At 42.7% G+C, this 16875-nt stretch overlaps 1 protein-coding gene across 10 annotated transcripts in view; it reads left to right on the forward strand.

The window, feature by feature from the left end:
- Positions 1-16875, forward strand: part of LOC139766017 (anoctamin-5) — a 131442-nt gene that overhangs the window by 91262 nt on the left and 23305 nt on the right. For 9 of the 10 annotated variants that reach the window (XM_071694110.1, XM_071694107.1, XM_071694108.1 and 6 more), the window contains 3 exons: positions 9445-9545; positions 10823-10840; positions 14960-15069. In XM_071694110.1, the coding sequence (XP_071550211.1) occupies positions 9445-9545; positions 10823-10840; positions 14960-15069 (229 nt within the window). The remainder of the gene's footprint in view (positions 1-9444; positions 9546-10822; positions 10841-14959; positions 15070-16875) is intronic. The other variant, XM_071694114.1, reaches the window with a different exon arrangement.

The following is a 16875-nucleotide window of genomic DNA, read 5'->3' on the forward strand; positions in this document are numbered from 1 at the left end:
TAGGTTGACCTCTTTAGAGATTCCAATTCCATCAACCCCTTGCCCTCACATCCCTCCACATGGACAGCGGTTGTCCATACTTATACAGAACTATGTTCAACCTGTGTTGATGAGGAACAGACGAAGGCCATACTTGACTTCACTCGGGGCTGCGCTAACTAACCCGACCATACTGGCCGAGAACTGGAAAATACTCACGTGTTGCTCCTGTCCGCTTGCCTCTTTCCACTAGCCCGTGTGTCATCATCTTCCGTTGACTTCCCAAGGGGAATGAAGGTTGATGTACTAGATAAGTATCGCGGGAATGTTGGAGGGGGGTCCTTAGAGGGTATTTTGTCACGTCACATGCGGCCACCATCCTGCCCTCCCCTTCCTTCCCTACACCTGTAGTGCACGACCGGCGTGCGAATGATCCAGCGTTGATGGGGGAAGCCTTGTGGCTTACGCAGCGCCACCTCTGTGTGTCCCCCTCCTTCGGCCTGGAAGCAGTTCATGATGTACAGAAGCTCTTAATCCTTGGTAGTCACTGGGAGCGGTGATGTTCTCTTGGCTCCAGCCGAGTTCATCCCTGTCCCACTACTTCTACAGGTCTAGGAGGTCTAAGGTTTGAAGTGTGTGGTGTGAACGCAACATTTCCCCTTAAGTAAGGACAGTTCACCTTGGCGTAAGCATCCGTCCGACCTTCGCCTTTATCTTACTTGGCCTGGCGTTGTACAAGATCCATTTTAAGCTACCGCCACCATCTTCTGTTTTCCGTTACTCCATGGGGGTCGGAGTTCCTAAATGGATCTCGGTGCCATGAGTTCCTGGTCACCGTTAAAGCCACTTGTCTTGTAGCCTCTTGCAAGGAGCACCATTTCCTGAGGGATTACGATGTCAGCCGGAGTTCATGCCGACTGCGCCCCCTCTGCCAAAACTTCTTTTTCCCGTGGTAGTTGAGACGGCACTGGCAACTGATACCCTAATCGAGGCCATGTCATCAGCGCTTATGTATACCCGAGCTTGAGCCAGGTACCTATTTTCTCAAGCAACCCCCTAGGGGTGGATGAAGAGCTGGGTGAACTGTGGACCGACTGCCGGGGCCAAGATTCGAACCTTTTTTTTGCTTGACCCTAGGCGGCCCGTGGATGCGTCACGATCAGGAACGCTCTTCACTACACCACGGAGGCCCCCCACTTCCTCTTGCTCCATACACTGAAGTAATAGATTCCCTAATGCTTGGCCCCTCTGGCGTTGATGTGATATGGTGTTAAGCGAAGAATATTTCTGTTCCAGAATTGAGCGATGGTGGTTTTCGAGTCCTAAACTTTGGTCATAAAATCATGAAGAGGTCAGGTGTTGAAACCAAGCTGTCATACTCAAGGGTCATATACTGACGTGTTCGAGGTCTTAGATTGGGGCTCGAGGAGGTTGAACCTTGTCGATGGCTCTCAGCCCCATTACTCAACGGTGACTCAGATGTGAACAATAGTAAACTTAAACACCCCTCGCCGCGCCCCCTCCGCCTCGTGTGGTTTGCCTCATTCTGATTTATTGAATCGTTCACACGTCTAGGAACCCACGCCCCACAGCTACACCTCCGCCACATACATGCATACTGCATTGGCCTTGGTGACGTTCGAGTGAGGCATTATTTTTTGTTTTTTGGTCTGACCTTGATTTAGACAGCTTGTGCTTCGTGGATGAAATATTCATCTCCAGTAAATTACGAGCGCCATTGATTGTGACGTAAAGGAAGGACGGGGACGCGAGATCCCGTTGAAGGAAGACCTTCGTTTAGGACGAGCCTTCTGTAGTGGGTGGTGGTGGTGGTGGGTGCAGATGTTCTGACGTGGTTTTATTGAGGTTTTATACGGACGAATTGAGCTTTGTTTTGAAGTGATTTTATTGCGAGGATTTGCCTAATGGGTTTATGGAAGGACGTGTAAGTATGGGTTTATCACGAGGACTTGAGTCTTGTTCACCTCGAAGAGTGTGTCTGGTATGTCTCTCGAGGACAGATTAGTTTACCTCGAGAGCAGAATCCGGTATAGCTCGAGGACAGATCAGTTTACCTCGAGAGCAGAATCCGGTATAACTCGAGAACAGATCACTTTACCCTCGAGAAAGGAGTCCATTGTGTATCTCGAGGACTGTGACTTCCCCGTCAGGAGGGCGCTGCAGTACGAGGGATCGAGGAGAGACCCTTACCTGCAGGTTCTCCATCGCCTCGGTGTGCTCACCATCAGGAGGGAAGGAGAGGAAACTCTTTTATCCTGCGAAGAACATGAATAGATAGCAAGAAAACAAAGTAAGAACAAGAGAAGGGGAAACCTGAGGAACATCGATGACAGAAGTGAATAATGACACACTTCGGTGGCAGCGACCTTGAACGAATGATGAGACGGTACTCCTCAATCCACACCGCTCGAGCAGGTAGTCTAAACTGAGGCCAGTAATTAACACTTAAATGGTAATGTTCCTGGCGCACGCAACGGTAAAATGTTCAGCTGACTGAATCCGTTCCTTTCAGACGGAACTTTTGAGAACGTATCAGTCACTGCTTAAGCCTGCAGTTATCGAGAAAGCCTCGACAGATACCTACGTCGCCTGGGCCAAAGAACTAACTGCTCGATGCTCATGGCATTGGATGCTTATTTACATAAAAGTCAAGAGTCTTTACTCGAGATTCAATCCCATGAAGCTTAAGGATTTTATTATTCCCCGTCAGTGAGTAACACGAAGCGACGTACTACATATGGCCGAAACTCTTTTGAAAAACGGAGATCTACATAATTTTTTTCACATCAAGATCCCGGATTGCATGTCTTACCACTTACGTAAACCACGTCACTTTGTCCTGGTTGACTGTGAGACACGTAAACCAGGTCACTTTGTCTTGGTTGACTGTGAGACACGTAAACCACGTCACTTTGTCCTGGTTGACTGTGAGACACGTAAACCAGGTCACTTTGTCTTGGTTGACTGTGAGACACGTAAACCGGGTCACTTTGTCATGGTTGACTGTGAGACGAAGAGGCAAGTGATCTCGCCGGAGTCCATGAGAAGGTAGGCAGTGTAGATACGTGATCTTAACAGAGGTCTGCGATACAAGGGAAGCCTACAACATCTGTGATGTTACTGGAACTCTGGATGTGTAGGGTAATATACTCCTGTTACCTCTCAGGAGGTTGGTGTGGTGTGTGTGTGTGTGTGTGTGTGTGGTGCTGGGGATGGATGGTGTCTGATGACGCTGACCGTCCATTATATGACCTGTAGGTCTTGCCTGGAAGACGCGGGTTCGATCACTCTGACGTACGCCTCCCGCGTGGAAAACACGGGTTCCCTCCGCTTCAAGTACTCGGGCGCTAGGGCCAAGGGCGACCTCTTCGGCTTCCACAGGACCCTGGCCGACAATGGGTACGAGATCTAGTAGCTCCGTGTTCCGTGGCTGGTGAAGCCAGCACGGGTAGGGAACACCACAGCACGTAGCTCCCGTGTTCCGTGCCTGGTGAAGCCAGCACGGGTAGGGAACACCACAGCACGTAGCTCCGTGTTCCGTCATGTTGTTCCGTGGCTAGGGAGTCTCCACGGGTAGGGAACAAAACAGCACGTAACTCTTATGTTCTTTCACGTTGTTCCGTGCCTGGTGAAGCCAGCACGGGTAGGGAACACCACAGCACGTAGCTCCGTGTTCCGTCACGTTGTTCCATGGCTAGGGAGCCTCCACGGGTAAGGAACATCACAGCACGCAGCTCCATGTTCCGGCACGTTGTTCCGTAACTGGGAAGCCAGCACGGGTAGAGAACACCACATCACCCTAACGCTGTGCAGTGGCTGCACGCCATGGGAGCAGCCCCGCGGCACGTAGCTCCATGTTCCGTGCACGACCTTTGGACAAATGATACGAGGCCTTGTGGCGCTTGATACACACACACTTAAGTTGCTGTAGCTTGTTGTTGGTGTGACACCCTGGTGTGTGTGTGTGTGTGTGTATGGTGGTGTAAGAGAGAGAGAGAGAGAGAGAGAGAGAGAGAGCGTCCAACGCACTCCCACGAGAGAACCCATGCCAAGCCAGCCACCCACCAGACACACACACCAGCTCGCTCAGGAATGACTCAGTTTGGAGAGTAACTTTTAAAATCTTACCTGTAACCATAGTGTTACCTTCACCCTTGTTTGCCAGACGTGGAAGTGACCATGTTAGATGGATTTGAAGTTGTTGGTATGTTAGTAGAGAAACGAGTAGAAAGTAAGATTCTGAGTGAACTAATAGTATATCTTGTTGTATGGACATGAATGATGCTGTAATGGGTTGAGGGAGGTAATATGAAAAGGATCTCATGATGGAAAATGGAAAATCCATGAGGGAATTAGAGCACAGGATATTTTATTAGAGAGAAATAACGCCAAGTCTGTATCTTTAAGGATCTTTTCCCTTGAGAACAACTGAATGTGGCTGTGTGTGTGTAAGCCCACAACAGTTGTTTTGAACGTGTTGAATATTTCATTCGTTGACAGGAAGGAGAACTCTAGTAGGTGCTGTCTATTACTGAAGTGCGGGTCGTTCAGTGGCCCATTGGTAGTGTTGGTGTGTATTTACCCATTTGTGTACAACACAGGGAAAGGGTTGTACACTCGTGGCACCTCCGTCTCCCAACCCTGCTCCATCAGGTAGCCTTTGTGTGTGTGTGTGTGTGTGTGTGTGTATTGTAACATAAGTTATAAGAGCCGTTCCAGGACTCACAAACGGGTGTCAAAATAATCGTTTTCCGATATGATTGTGGGCGTTTAGATATATCTCGAAGATGGAAGGTGGTGGCGCCACAACATATTTGATGTCCAGGTGTGTTTAGAATGTTTATCTACTAACTGATTGGAGGTATTGAGTACATAGTTCATATGAATATGTGTACCACTTCAATGATATATATATATATATATATATATATATATATATATATATATATATATATATATATATATATATATATATATATACTCGTGAAGAAGACTGGCATTAATTTGATAATTCAGATAATATTCGTTGCTTTTTTTTAAACTCTGACAGCACTGAAACCAGATTATTCAGTTGAGAAAATGTGTAAAAGTGGAACATTTGACATTATTCATGTTTGTTGTATTGTTCAATGTATTTCTTTTTTTTTTTCTTGCAAAGATCTTTATTTACACTGATATTTAGTATCATCACGTTCGTGTATATTTTTGAATTGATTTATCTTCACGAAGGCATATTTGGGAAGGTTATTTAGATGTGTGTAGCTATAGCCTATACCTCATACCAATCTTTTCCTTTTTCCCCTTAAGAATGTTTTGAAAAGACACCATAGATCTAAAAGTATGTTTTGATTTCTTGTAAGGTATTCCATGTCTTGAAAACCATAACGCACGGTTTATTTATTTATTTTTTTTCTTGAGCTAGACCCCGATGCTGTTATTATAACCAGAGGTATTTGTCTTGCAACATTGCTAACAACAACATTGGTAGTGACCTTAACTTGTGAAGAGTAGGACATTCATAAGAAATGTACTGACTGACTCTGTCTTAAGAAATGTACGTACAGTCATGTTTTTGTTCTCATTCATGTAGTTACCCCGTAAATTGATAATACATATTTTACTGTAGGTAGAACTGTTTTACGCAAGTAGAATTAATGAAGGGTGTGCATGGAAAAAAAATTTCACCCCATTCACTGCTATTTTAGATCAGTAGAAATTTTTTTTTCCTCAACAAACCAACTATGGTTATTTTTGATGTGGAACTACTTTTTTTTACATGACAAAAATAATTTTTTTGCTAATTTTTCTTATGTCTTGATTTTTGAAACAGTATTCCATCTGCAAGAGATTCGAGTTGGCAAGTATATAGACACAAATATGTGCAGTCGACTGTAATATATATATACATACACCGTTTTCTGTGCCAGTGAGCCAAATAAAAGCTACAGAATGGCCTCCATAGTCGTTCACAAGTCCAATATGTCTCATTCATAAGAAGGTGCTTTTTAGCTCTTTTGTGCCCCATAAGACCGACAATATGATGGCATAGTCTTTCACCAGACCCTTAAGGACCAGGCTGTCATATTTAGGGTCTTAATCAGCGTCTTCGGGGGATTAATGTGGCACTTAAGTACATTAGGACTATAACGTGACCAAAGAGTACGGTAGAGTCATCCCTGTGTACCGGTCTGTTGGCTTTTAATTGGCAACCTCCTTCACTGGGAACCTTGCTTGAACCAAGCTCGTCTCGCACCTCATCTGAGGATCACCCACAGCTCTTCTCCACCCACCATTCATCCACCTGAGCCCTTCCACATCCACCATTCCTCCACCTAAGGCTTTCTCTGGCCATCCGACACCTCCACCTGAGCCCTTCCACATCCACCACTCCTCCACCTAAGTCTTTCTCTGGCCATCCGACACCTCCACCTGAGCCCTTCCACATCCACCACTCCTCCACCTAAGGCTTTCTCTGGCCATCCGACACCTCCACCTGAGCCCTTCCACATCCACCACTCCTCCACCTAAGGCTTTCTCTGGCCATCCGCCACCTCCACCTGAGCCCTTCCACATCCACCACTCCTCCACCTATGGCTTTCTCTGGCCATCCGACACCTCCACCTGAGCCCTTCCACATCCACCATTCCTCCACCTAAGGTTTTCTCTGGCCTTCCGCCGACACGACCACAGCCACTACTTCCTTTTTCTCAGGTTCACCTCACTTACCCACCCCTCCAAAAATCATGATACCCCAGTCTCATAATATTCCATTTGGAGTATTAACTACAGCCTTCCTCCCAGGAATACTCCTCATTCCTTTCCCTGTCTCCTACTGTAAATAATCCCGTCACATTCGTCTTTACAGTGCAGCAAGAGGTTTAACATCATCTTCCTCAAAACTTTGACACGAAAGCCAGACACATTTCCAAATGGTTTTTTTTTAGTTGTATAGATGCCCGAACTCACCTACCCGGGGTTGATGAACCTGTACATACAACTGCCACCATCGCATCATGTACATATTGCAGCAGCATATGTCCCGAAAGAACAGCATACACACCACTGTGATGTTAGGTTAAGACACGACGTAACCCTGGGATATGGTGGGCTCTTACCACACACTTCACCACCTACCTTCAACCACAAATATATATATATATATATATATATATATATATATATATATATATATATATATATATATATATAAATATAAATATATATTATATATATATATATATATATATATATATATATATATATATTTTTTTTTTTTTTTTTTTTCATACTATTCGCTATTTCCCGCGATAGCGAGGTAGCGTTAAGAACAGAGGACTGGGCCTTTTTTGGAATATCCTCACCTGGCCCCCTCTGTTCCTTCTTTTGGAAAATTAAAAAAAAAAAAAAAAAAAAAAAAAACGAGAGGGGAGGATTTCCAGCCCCCCGCTCCCTCCCCTTTTAGTCGCCTTCTACGACACGCAGGGAATACGTGGGAAGTATTCTTAATCCCCTATCCCCAGGGATATATATATATAAAAATATATATATATATATATATATATATATATATATATATATATATATATATATATATATATATATATAATGCATCACATGTAATGGTTATTATTAATGTCCTGGCTGTGTGACTGCTGGGCATAAAGAATGAATGTTTACCTCACTAGAAGTGGCTGTTCAATATTGGGCAAAGGATATTTCTTCTTACTTTAATAAGAGTTGAAAAACAAAAAGGTTTTGAAAATTAAGCCTCAAGTAAACGTCTTAAATACCTGAAGGAGTTCAAGATCCTTCGATTGGTTGTTATGATTTGACGTCGACGGCCATACCGGCCCTGTCAGTTGATTGGCTGTTGATTAAAGCCCATTTAACCAGCTAGCTTGAGTGTAAGATAAGATGACTTTAGCATAATTCTCGTTTTCTTTCAGTAGCAAAGAGGTGGGCAACGCTTCTGTTGAGGCAAAATAACATTAACTAAAGAGACGCTCCAGTAACTTTTGGTACATTATTGACTCGTTCTAGGAATACGAAAATATAATGGACCCACGATCCTTCCTAAGAGAACCGACAAATTTGGCACCCCATTAATACTGACTCTTAGCCACCTGGACGTGTTTCTTTGCCTGTTATTCTACAACGGACTGTGTGATACAGTGAGATACAGCCAGCTTGAAGGGAGGCATTTCTCTGTCCCCAGTGCCAGGCCGTCAATAAGCAATGACTGCTTCTGGGAAGTGTAAATACTGAAGCCATAAAAAGAGTAATGGCGAAATCTATCTTTTATGCAATATCGATAATGCAGGTTTTTTTTTGGGGGGGAGACTTTTTTTTTAACTTTAATAATATATGAACATCAATCAAGCCATGACGTTATTGGCACACAGCACAAACTACATCACAACAACACATTTATTAGTAGTACCATTACACCATCTTACCACTGCACTTGTGTCGCTGCTCCAATCATTACAACCACGAACACAACGCCGTAATATATCCCTCCACCCCCGATACTGCTGCATCTTTACCACAACACTTGCCAGTACACCCTTCGAAATCTATTTCACATCTCTCACCATTAGTTACCCCACCACCTAGCCTAACTACATTCGTCTATTACCGGGATTACCTATTACCCATAACACCCTAGCACTTTACCATCCCTCGTGCACTTGCCTATCGCTATTAACACTTACCCCAACACCTCTGCACTACACCCATTTCTACCAGACGCCCATTTCTGCTACATCCACTTACGTACACATTCACCGCCACTTAACTACATCCCCATTAGCACCAGAGCCCCATTAAGATTATACTCCCAATTTACGTAACCACTCCCCATTACACCACGTCTCTACACATGGCACCGTAAGCGCCCAGGTATCTTTCTCATTGGTGAGGAATAACACTCCCACCCTCCAGCGGTTTAGTGGAAAAACAAGAGCGAGAAATATTCGTAAGGCTGTGTCTTAGAAAGTAGGGTGTTAGGGAAGCGAGGGAGGAACAGTGCTAGGCTCTCGTGTCAACAGAGCCTTCCGGAGACCTTGCAGAAGCGTGAGTAAGAAGCTTAGGAACACTGTGTGGGGAATTATATCATTACTGTCCTCTTTATATGACTTACGTCTGGGTGTTTACGAGCATGATTGACGAACTCCCAAGACGGATCTAGTTAAAAACCTTTTGTGTACATGTTCCTAACCTGCACATTACGTGTATAATACACCACTTAGTATAATGTAAGGGGATTACTTGAAGGAAAACAGGACCTAATACTTTAAAGTTTGCAGTCCACATTGTTTATATAATTTACATAGTTGTACATTCATTGAGTTTGTTCACATGACGTATTCATGTAAGGTACAAGTGTAGCACACGTTCCTACCAGAGGTGGTGACCTGGTGGGGCTCTGGTCTCTTCCTCCAGGTTTATCATTAAAGACCGCGAGGCCTTCTTCACGCCTTCCCAGCGGAGCCAGATCGTCTGGGAGATCCTCCTCCGAGTTCACTACAGCGACGCCGAACTGGGTATGTCCTCACCATTCGCCACCCCATCCGTGAATCCTCTTTGTGTGTTTTGAGCCTTTATATGTCTGTGTGTGTGTGTGTGTGTGTATATTTGTATGTGTACACGTATGTGGGTACTATACTCTGTGGCTGTATTCTGGTACGTGACTGTATGTGACCTCCGGATTTAGTCTATTACGGAAGTGTACCGCGACCTGTGGATGTAGTCTCGTGTGGAATTGTACCATGACCTGTGGATGTATTGTTCTATAGGACCGTACCGCGACCTGTGGATGTAGTCTTGTATGGGGACCATAACCTGTGGATGTAGTGATGTATGGGACTGTATTGTGACCTGTGGATGTCGTCTCTTGCTGACTGTATTGTGACCTGTGGATGTGGTTTTATATGGGACTCTACCAGACCTGTGGACATTGTCTCTTTCATGACTGTACCGTAACATATGGATTTAGTCTTGTGTGAGACTGTATTGTAACCTGTGCATGTAATATGGTACAGCACCATGGCCTGTGGATATAGTCTCCTATGCGACTGTACCTTGACTTGTGTTTGTTGTCTCGTACATGACTGTAGTGTGATCTGTGGGTGTAGTCTCGTATAGGGCTATACCATGACGTGTATATTTAGAATTGTACATGACTACATAAAGCTCTATGGTTGTAACAACGTTAAGTCTTCATTGACCTCTGAAATACTTCTAGCTTAGCCATACATACAAAGTAGTTGACTCAAGCCTCGCCAAGTAGTTAGGAGTCATTGGCTTCATAAAGTCACTAGTTTATCTCAGTTGCACGACAGCCTGTTTCTCTTCTCGAGGAGAAATATCAAATTACGACACAGTATTACCATGTATGTGTGTTTGTGTGTTGGTTGATAGTGCGAGGTGATCAGGGTGATAAATGAGTATTTTTCAATTTTTCTGTTGTTTCTTGAGCTATAACTTTAACAGATCTTCCTTTTATCTTTCTGTACATAGTCACAAGTTTGTAGAAATACCTTTGATGTGATTGCATTTGTGAAACTTAGTCTAGTAGTTTATTCTCCCACACTTCATAGTGTTTTTTGCAAAAATGTTCATCATTGCACTGCACAATAGACTGAAATTAGTAAATATTTCCAATTTGTGTATATCTAGCTAGACATACAAACATTATATATATATATATATATATATATATATATATATATATATATATATATATATATATATATATATAATCTTAGGAAAGACATGTATCCTGCACAGCATTAATTTTTTATCATTGTGTTCATTACAGATTCATTCCGACTTCGGAGTAGGTATTGAGTTCTGCATGTCTCATGCTTCGTGTTCAGACCTTCTCCAACCTCTTGGGCAAACGCCGCTGTTTGTTTTAGTGCAATGGGATGACCCTCGAGCGTGAAGAATGTACGACCCCCTGAGCATAAAGAACGTACATGCAACCCCTGGGTGTAATGCTTGCGTGATCTTTGACCCGACCGAAAAGGAGTCCAGCTCAGAGATTAGGCCATCGCGTAGTCAAGGATTGTGCCATTGTCCTTCAGGGATGTGCTGTTGTACTGAAAGGGGTTGTCAGTAACCACAGTTCCCCCATATAGTCATTAGACTCAAAAGTCCATTGTTGTTAGGTTCAGGAGAAAAAGAAAATCTTTAGCAAGGCATTCTTAAAGTCTTGGTAATAGTTTGGTGGTCTTGGGTCTCATAGAGGTTGATGAAGGATTGATCTTGCATGCAATTTTGGTCTTTCACTAATCCTATTTTTGTTTTATTTGTTTTTTTACCTTAACATTTGCATGTGATCTTTTTTTTCTTATCAAAAGCAGAGAAAAGGTCGAAGTATTAAAAAATCATTTTGAGAAGGGAAAAACTTTATAGTGTTTAGTGTCTGAATGTGTGTGTGTGCGTAAGTAATTATATATATTGGTGTTACCGAAATCGCCTGTATTTGTGTTGAATTTTAGTTTCAAAAAAGATTACTATACGAATTGGTAAATGGTTGTTTATTATGTCTGCAGTTCTTAACTTTGCCTTCCTGCCTCAAGAGTTCCTTCCTGCAGCTCTCAGGAAGCTGTCCATGTACACTGATCAGGACTACAGGTCGTAAAAGTTTGCAGTGGTGTGTGTGCATCTTTGTGCAGAAAGTGTAGGGCAGTTAAGTTGTAAGTACTCAGTGTCTTCATCATGATAAGTTGTGTTGCGGCCATGAAGGTTCTTGGAATATGCTGAAATAGTGTTTGCAGTGTTGTAGTGATGGGTAATGTCCAGAGTGTAAAGTGTGACTCGTGTCTGTCTGGGGAGTGTTGTTTCTGATTGAGAGTATGTTTGTTGGGTTGGAGTTTTAAGATTGAATTGAGAGGTCAGTTTAGTGATTCCGGGGTTATTGTAGTGTATATGTGTTTAGTCATAGTTATGTTAGTTGTTGGGGGTGGGGGGGGGAAGGATCTGTGAGTAGAGGTAACTAAAGTGTGAGGCCGGGGTAAGCATTTTATTTCTACTTGGGAGTTAGTGGTTACTTACATAGTGGTTTCAGTGGGAGTGGCTTAGTCCCAGTGCATAGAATTTAGTGCTGAGAATATTGAGGTGAGACTGTATATGGGGGGAATCTTTTGTTTCATTGTTGTTGATTGATTGTGGTAACGAAGCAGCAAGTTATTGCTCTGTGTACATTGTTTTGTGTGGTTTGCAGCTTTGTTATGCGGATTTGTATTCAAGAGGGCGGAAGACTAAGCAGGTGGTGTCAGGGTAGTGTGATTCTTTGTTTGTGTGCATATGAAAAGACCTTCATGTTCAGGTTTGCCTGAAATAATGGGAGGTCCTTTAAGAAGAAATTGAAGAGAGTTTGAGAAAGAACTGCACCATGGGGAATTGCTTTGTAAAGTTTAAGTGTTTTAGAGGTGAAATAAAAAGAGTGTGGTTGAGAGAGCAGAAGAGGGTGTGTTGAAATGGTTTGGACATATGGAGAGAATGAGTAAGGAAATATTGACAAAGAGGATATATGCGTCAGAGGTGGAGGGAACAAGGAGAAATGGGAGACCAAATTGGAGGTGGAAGAATGGAGTGAAAAAGATTTTGAGTGACCGGGGCCTGAACATTCAGGAGGGTGAGTGACGTGCAAGGAATAGAGTGAATTGGAACGATGTGGTATACCAGGGTTGACGTACTGTCAGTGGACTGAGCCAGGGCATGTGAAGCACCTGGGGTAAACCATGGAGGGGTCTGTGGGACCTGGATGTGGATAGGGAGCTGTGGTTTCGGTGCATTACACATGGCAACTAGAGACTGAGTGTGAACAAATATGGCCTCTGTCTTGTTTCCCTAGTGCTACCTTGCTGAAGCAGGGCGTAGCAATGCTGTTTCCAGTGGGGCGGGGTAGCGACAGGACTGGATGAACGTAAGCAAGTATGAATATGTACATGTGTATATATGTATATGTCTGTGTATGCATATGTATGTATATGACTGTATATTCGCATATATAGGCATTTATGTATATATGTTTGTATATGAGTGGATGGACCACTCATATACTTATATACATATATGGATGCCCATACATACTCATATACATACATATACCTTTCAACGTATACATACATACTCAGACATGTACATATTCATACTTGCTGCCTTCATCCATTCTCGTCGCCTCCCCGCCACAAGTGGAAATAGCACCCCCCCGCACCCCCACCCTCACCACCACCACCAGCGAGGTAGTGCCAGGAAAAGACAAAAAGGCCACATTTGTTCACACTCAGTCTCTATCTGTTATGTGTAATGTACTGAAACCACAGTTCCCTTTCCACATCCAGGCCCCACAGACCTTTCCATGGTTTACCCCAGATGATTCACATGCCCTGGCTCAATCCATTGACAGCACGTTGACCCCATATATCACATTGTTCCATTTCACTCTATTCCTTGCATGCCTTTCACCCTCTTGTATGTTGACAGAAAGGATATATGTGTCAAAAGTGGAGGGAATAAGAAGAAAGTGGAGAGCATATTGGAGATGGATGGATAGTGTAAAAAAGATTGTGAGTGCCTGGAGCCTAAGCATGCAGGAGGGTGAAAGGCATGCATAGGATGAGTGAATTGGAACAGTGTGGCATACAGGGGTTGACAAACTGTTAATAAAATGAACCAGGGCATGTGAAGCCGCCATGGTAAATTAAGGAAAGGCCTTTTGGGACTGTTTGTGGATGGAGAGCTTTGGTTTCAATGCATTACACAAGCCAGTGAGAGAATGGATGTAAATGTGGCCCCTCTTCATCTGTTCCTGGCACTAACAGGAAACGGCCAACAGGTATGAATATATGTATTTTCATACTTTATTGCTGTTTCCAGCTTTAGCGAGGTAGTGCCAGGAACTAGACAAAGAAAGGCACATCTGCTCACATACACACACATACAGATGTGCAGACACTTGCATATACATACATACATACATATATACATATATCTTCATATGTATACATATATACACGTGCATATACACATATATATACATATAAACACACACACACATGCCTCATAATGTGTGGTTTACTAGTATTGTTTTTCACCTAAAATTTTTCTTATGCCTAATGTTGTTTTTTGGAATTTCTCTTGAAATGTAATCTCGAGTATGCATGTGGTAGGTATAAACATTTGTGTAATGTAAATACAATTTAAGAGACATTAAAGAATGCATGTACTCTTTTTATAAATACATTCTGAATCATCTTTGATGTGGAATCTAGACTATTGTTCTAAGATTTTATGTCTTATTTGATTTCAAATTTGGATGGAAGTACAAGAAGAAAAAGATCACTTTAGTTGTAAGTAATTTATGCATTTGCATATTTATGAAATCTTTTCATATATCTGTAATAATTCCAGATAGTAAGATTTTTTTCTATCTGTTATGAGCTTTGTGTAGAGGAGAGGGTTGGTGATGATGAAAGTTCTGAGACCCAGTTATCTACTCTCTTGTCATATGCATGATAAACCAAAGACTTTTTCTGTAACATTTATTTCAGCTATGAAATTCATACATTTTTTCAGTTTCTGCTTCCATTTATTCTCATAATTGCAACACGTGTGTTTATCAGTCTTTCAGAATTTTGTGTTCAACTTTATTGAAGGCATCATTATTAACTAGGAAAAAATTATTGTATCTCTGTTACTCTTATTTTCTGCTATTGATTTCAGTGTAGTATAGTCTTCATTTGAAATCTAGCTTGATAATGATAGTAAGTTCCAAGAAAGCATCATTGAAATATTGATTAAGACTGAATGTTAGGGATAAGTTCAGGGGTACATCCTATGTGTATGAATGGCACTCCATCTAGGTTCCTACAGTAAAGCTTAGACATGTTGGTATGTTCTCTATCATAGATGTCAGCCTCCCTAATATTAGGCTATTTGACTCCAGGTGTGGGTATCTCGCGGCTACTGTCGAGTGAGACTTATGTGGCAGCCTATCCCCTACATGATGGCCGTTATGACAAAGATGGGCCCGATGGTCCGCTCTGTGACCGACGGGTGAGTAGATTACTGTTGGAGAACATGTCAGTCCATATTACATAGTTTGCACTACTGTAGTAGAGTGGTTCCCAAAGTGGTCATTATAGACATGCAGGGGTTGGTGGAACTGTGCAAGGGGTGGATAAATGTCTAGGTGTTGACAAGGGGTTGATAGAATTCAGGTGTCAAATAACTTAAGAATTTTGATTTGTTGATCGTTTATAGAATAAAGGAAAAGCAGAGCAATTTTCTATTCTTCATGCAGTAAGATGGAGAACTATTATTATTATTATTATTATTATTATTATTATTGTACTTAACCGCTGTTTCCTGTGTTAGCAAGGTAGCGCAAGGAAGCAGATGAAGAATGGCCCAACCACCCACATACATATAAGTGGTGGTTTGATCGAGTAAGTAATGAAAGGGTAAGAGAGATGTGTGGTAATGAAAAGAGTGTGGGTGAGAGAGAAGAGGGTGTTTTGAAATGGTTTGGTCACATGGAGAGAATGAGTGAGGAAAGATTGACAAAAAGGATATATGTGTCAGAGGTGGAGGGAACGAGGAGAAGTGGGAGACCAAATTGGAGGTGGAAGGATGGAGTGAAAAAGATTTTGAGCGATCGGGGCCTGAACATGCAGGAGGGTGAAAGGCGTGCAAGGAATAGAGTGAATTGGAACGGTGTGGTGTACCGGGGTCGATGTGCTGTCAATGGATTGATTGAACCAGGGCATGTAAAACATCTGGGGTAAACCATGGAAAGTTTTGTGGGGCCTGGATGTGGAAAGGGAGCTGTGGTTTCGGTGCATTATACATGACAGCTAGAGACTGAGTGTGAACGAATTTGGCCTTTGTTCTCTTTGCGTAGCGCTACCTCGCATGCGTGAGGGGGAGGGGGTTGTCCTTTCATGTGTGGCGGGGTGGCGACGGGAATGAATGAAGGCAGCAAGTATGAATTATGTACATGTGTACATATGTATATGTCTCTGTATGTATATATATGTATACGTTGAAATGTTTAGGTATGTATATGTGCGTGTGTGGATGTGTATGTATATGCATGTGTATGTAGGTGGGTTAGGCCATTCTTTCGTCTGTTTCCTTGCGCTGCCTCACTGACGCGGGAGACAACGACAAAGTATAATAAATATGAATGAATAAATATATATATACATACATAAACGCCCATACACACACATATACATACATATACATTTCAACCTGTACATACATATACATACACAGACATATATACACATGTACATATTCATACTTGCTTCCTTCACCCTTTCCCATCGCCAACCTACCACTCATGAAATCACATCCCTCCCATCCCTTTCCAGCAAGGTAGTTCCAGGAAAAGACAAAAAGGGCACATTCTATCACACTCAGTTTCTAGCTGACATGTGTAATACACCAAAAACACAGCTCCCTTTCCACATCCTGGCCCCACAGACCTTTCCATGGGGGACATCACACACCCCTCCCGCAGACTGAACTTCACTGGGAACCAGTCACTCTCCCCTCTTCCTACTCGTACATATGCCTTACACCCTTGATAAAAAACTTCTTTGCTTTAGCAGCTTACCTGTTACACCATATACTCTTATGACCTTCCACAAAGCATCTCTATCATCCATATCATATTCCTTCTCCGGATCCATGAAATCTACATACAAATCCATATGCTTTTCTAAGTATTTCTTTCACATATTCTTTAATTTAAACACCTGATCCACACATCCTCTACCACTTCTGAAACCACACTGCTCTTCCCCAATCTGATGCTCTGTACATGACTTCACCCTCTCAATCTATACCATCCCA

Source organism: Panulirus ornatus, chromosome 56, assembly GCF_036320965.1.
Source record: "Panulirus ornatus isolate Po-2019 chromosome 56, ASM3632096v1, whole genome shotgun sequence".
Lineage (NCBI taxonomy): Eukaryota > Metazoa > Arthropoda > Malacostraca > Decapoda > Palinuridae > Panulirus > Panulirus ornatus.